At 34.9% G+C, this 4626-nt stretch overlaps 1 protein-coding gene across 1 annotated transcript in view; it reads right to left on the reverse strand.

Annotated features, from left to right (window-relative positions):
* Positions 1 to 759: 759 nt before the first annotated feature.
* LOC141461869 (kinesin-like protein KIF27) overlaps positions 760 to 4626 on the reverse strand; it is a 3936-nt gene continuing 69 nt past the window's right edge. The window contains exons 1-3 of the mRNA XM_074143287.1: positions 4106 to 4626; positions 2177 to 2363; positions 760 to 847 (exon numbers count right to left, since the gene is read on the reverse strand). The exon at positions 4106 to 4626 is cut by the window's right edge and continues 69 nt beyond it. Of these exons, the coding sequence (XP_073999388.1) occupies positions 786 to 847; positions 2177 to 2363; positions 4106 to 4135 (279 nt within the window). The 5' untranslated portion in view covers positions 4136 to 4626 and the 3' untranslated portion in view covers positions 760 to 785. The remainder of the gene's footprint in view (positions 848 to 2176; positions 2364 to 4105) is intronic.

Here is a 4626-nt window from a genome sequence, read left to right on the forward strand (position 1 = left end):
CTGAAAAAGAACAAGAATAAGCTTTGTGGATAGCCTTAAGAAAACTTGGAAAGATTGGTACAAATAGTGAATTAGTGGAGAAGACGTACAGGATAGAAAAATAAAGTGGAATATATATATAAAAGTAACTTCTCAAGAGAGAAGATATTATATAATCTTTCAGGAAATATTTCTCTTTTATTCATTTGTAAAAAGTTCTTTCACGATAACATCAAATTATAGGCTCACATGAAGATAATGTGGAAGAATATTTGTAAATTCCTTTCATGAGTAAAAAATATTTGAGGAGCTCATCCTAGTAGCCTAATATAAATTCTTCGGGAAAACCCATGAACTTATTTCTTTAGAAATTAGTTTGAGTATTATAGGTATAATTAAGAAGCGAATTTTAAAAAGGCATGGACGTTTTAAGGCAAAAATCAGGAAATCCTATGTTTCGTAACTGATAAGCCGAAAATTCCTCGTCCTGTAGAAGCTCCACGAAAACCTCGGTAGCAGCATGTTTGACCAAAAATGCGAAAAATAGAGCGAACCTTCGATTTTTTTTAAGCAAAACCCCTGAAAGCATTTTTATCCATAGAAGAACCTATAATTTGATCCAAACCTCAAGAATTCTTTGTAGCTAGGAGCTTTCAAAAAGCTTGGGATTAAAATGTGTCAAAGGGAATTTTGGATCTTACCCAAAAACATCAGCATTCGATTGCATATCACTTGGAAAATGGCTTTGTACATGCATCAAGCGCAGCTTATCAATTACGCTCAACTGGCTAAGCGTACCACAATAGTCAGCGATTGATGGTGACATACAGCATAGCACTCAAGTCTAACTGTGTCCAGTAAGTCCATCCTGTAAAAAAAAATAATGTCACAAAATCATAACAGTGGGTCAGGAACCGAGTTTATTTTCAGTTAAGGTCTAATCTCATACTTCAATTTAGCTCACTTACGATCTAACCATTAAAAGATTCGTTAAAAACGGACTGGCTATCGTTGAATTATCGCTAATTTCAGGCGCATCCTGAGCGGTAGTGGCAATTATCTCAGAGAATATTCGTAAACTACAATTGCTATTAGAGTTAGCCTTAATGTGATGACGGGTCTCAGGGCTGCATTCACAATCGCCTAATATTGTAAATACTGCTTTCCATTCTTTACGCTCAAGACGACCAGGAAAGAAGAGAAATGGTGAAAGTTGGGCATATTTTTAACTGAAATTTAGGCTTTAAAGTAGTAATAAGTAAGACGAACAAGTAGTAATAGTGGGTGAAACCTCGGGCTATAGTAAAAAAAAAAATGTATTATGACATTACTCCTACAAGGCCAAGAGGTCATTCAGAAGAGCGTAGGCCTCTTAAAAGGAAAATGCATGCACTAACACATGAAACGGATTGAGAAATAATTTAAAGCGCCGTTATTAAAGTACGAACCGCTTCGGGGATTAACAATGCCAAACGAAAGCACTTACCACCTATAACAAAGGGATAAGAAGAAGGAAAGGCAGCCTAGAGAAGGGGCAATAGCACAGAAAGTGGGGATAAGTACTAAGAGAGAAAAGAAAGGAGAAGAAACATGCAAGTGGGAGAATTTCCAAGCATCCTCCACAGCGAAATTTACGAAATAGGAAGATGTGTTTAGTTTAATCTAGAGATCAATTGATTGTTATCAACTTGAAGATGGTTGGTGAATCCCTCGGCCTACTCAATATTCAATGATCTGGGCAGAGAAAATACGGTTACCTTATTACGGGCACATTGGCATGCAGGTATGGAAAGGAACAAGATGGCGGACCCTCTAGCAAGGCGAGGAGTTGAAACATTTTTTCTTATAATGGGGTCTTAAAACATTTTGCGGGGGTAGGCGAAAAATTCTCTCATACTATTTAGCACTGCAGACAAGGGGGCGTATCCCCCCCAGCGTATCGACTGCCATTAGCGCCAAAATATACCCTTGATGTCTGCGATGACATTCAACAAAGATTGAACCTGGGCAAGTACGTAGTGCTAGAGAAGTGTATTTGAATATATTCGTATACACAAAGCACCATGTCAGATTCTGAGATTCAGGGGCTAAATGGGTATCGTAGCGTATCGTTTAACACCAGTACGAGGGTTCAATAGATTGTCAGTCATTATATCTCTAGATAAAAAAGTTTTTTTAGTTATATATACTATCTTACCTTGTAAAAAATGATTCACCAGGTCGCTGAGGCAGGTTTCGTAAAGGTTGCTCTGCGAGGTATCGCTAGGGAACGCATAGTCCACTGTGAAGCACGCGATACTGCCCACTACTATCTGACGAGTTTGTGGAATCGCCGAAACGCAAACATCTTCAACTATTTGATTGGTTTGAAATGGTGGTCTCACCTGAGTAATAAATTAAATTAGCATTAAAACAAAGGCTGAATGAATGAAATTTATTTATTTTTATAAAATAATGTTTACTGTCAGTTGTTATACACACACTGATATGCAAAGAGGCACAAATACAAGTTCCAAATTGTGGTAAGAAAATAGAATTAGCAATGATGACATATCTGATAATACACAAGAAATGGTGATAAATTTTTAAAGACCCAAAAAATACAAAACATGGGATTTCTGCGTAAATAAAAACATAAAATAAAATAAAAGCGCCTTCTAAAACAGTTAACTTAATTTCAATACTATTTTCTTATTATAAAACCAAGAAATTATTTTTTACTAAAAAATAAGTATATCTCCATTTGGTTACATTATAAACCGTTTGAAAATAAAAGTGAAATATTAGTTTTTCTGAGCGACATGTTGAAAAAAAAAAAGAATGCTAGATTTCATTTTATTAAATGTAGTACAGTAATTACCCTCACGCTTTAATTCATATTTCTCGGATATTAAAGTTATCCTGGGAAATTTGCATTTGTTACATACATCTGATAAATAATCCTTAAAAATTCTAAAGGCACAATACAATTGGGTATAACTTTACAGCGTTAAGACTGATAACAAGATAAAACTGTTTATTTGGAGGTACAAATTGACATTATCTTTGTTTTTTTTTAATGTAACGCGCGTCAACATCTGAGGTTATTGGAACCTAGAACTTTTTCAGTACACTGCTGGCCTTCGGACAGTGTTCTCTCATTACTGATAACACTGTCCATCACCGAACAGTGAGCTGCAAGAAGATGGTAGAAAGAGAAAATTTAAGGGCCCGGGATCTCCGCGTTGGAATCCAGTATTTGCTAATCACTTCACTCATATCAGATGAAACAGATTTGCATTGACTAAATTACTTTAATTTTTATTTGCGTCCGTACAATTTTTTCAAGATCTACTCCAGCACTTAAAAAACTGTAAATTGGTAATAACGCTTCTGCGAGATCAGATAATTTTCTATTTCAAGCAGTGTTACCCTCCAACTGAATGCGAGGTACTATGGGGTGAACTTTGCCAATTTTAAAACTCAATGGAGCGTCCAATGTTGACATAGGTAAATAAGTAAAGTCATTAAGAAGAAATTAATTGTATACAAAAACAAATTATAAAGGGTGGTCAATTTGTTGCTCTTCAGTACAGTAGTTTAGAGATTTGGCCTCACAAAGAATGGAAGGACATTTTACGAACATTAACTGGTTGATTCGGTACCATTAAACAGAATTCTACAAATAGAGTTTGTGAACTAGACAGAGTCTGATAACAGAAGTTCACGTTTTTAATCTCCCTCTGCCCAGAAAAAATTTGAAAGGATGTTGAAATCGAACCTTCATTTAGGAATTACTCTATCGAGAGGAGACCCAAAACCAGGTTCGCATTCAACTCCCACCTGCTATGGCAGAACCAGATGGAAACTAGCCTCTAGCAGCAGTTCTGCTACAGCTCAGGCTACAACTTCAGACATAACGCACATTACCATATCAAAAATTCAACGAAAACTATCATTGGGTCTGAATACATGGGAAGGTATAACTACAATACCAGTTGCATAAGACATGCACCTCAAGAAGGATTGATTTGACGGATAATTCTTGCCTTCTTATTTGCGTCTTTCAAATACCACACACGCTCCTCAATACCCTTATACATAAAACAAAAATAGAGTTATTTATTTCAAACTATTTAATACTCACTCTTACAGCCCCCTGTATAGATGAAACCATAATCGCATCTTTTAATAAGTTAGAACAATAAAATTTTTCGAATTCGTAAATTTTGTTTTTTTAATATATATTAGGTACACACTGAATAAATAATTTAATACAATAACTGATAATGAGTTGTAACCATCCTTTATTAATATTCAATAAATTTTTACACAGCATAGGTTTTTTACTGTTATAATCTTCTAGACAGAGCAAGAGTGCAACCACGTCTAATGAAGATGGGAATAAAAAATATCCCTTTACTTTTAACTTCTTCCACATTAATTGAATTCTTTATCCATTAATTTAGGTCAAGTTATCATTTGTTTTTAGTAATTTCTAAACGTTCTTGGCCCTTCAATTTCTTCTCTCATCAGAATAAATTGTAAATTTTTAAATAGTCCTTTCAAATTTTAGACCATATTTTTCTAGCCTGTTATTTGATACGTATGCACTTTTGAAAACTTCTTACAGAGACTTATTGTTTTCTGCCGCTGTCCAATATATCC

Source organism: Rhodnius prolixus, unplaced genomic scaffold, assembly GCF_049639745.1.
Source record: "Rhodnius prolixus isolate KJV_2025 unplaced genomic scaffold, Rpr scaffold_12, whole genome shotgun sequence".
In the NCBI taxonomy this organism is placed as follows: domain Eukaryota; kingdom Metazoa; phylum Arthropoda; class Insecta; order Hemiptera; family Reduviidae; genus Rhodnius; species Rhodnius prolixus.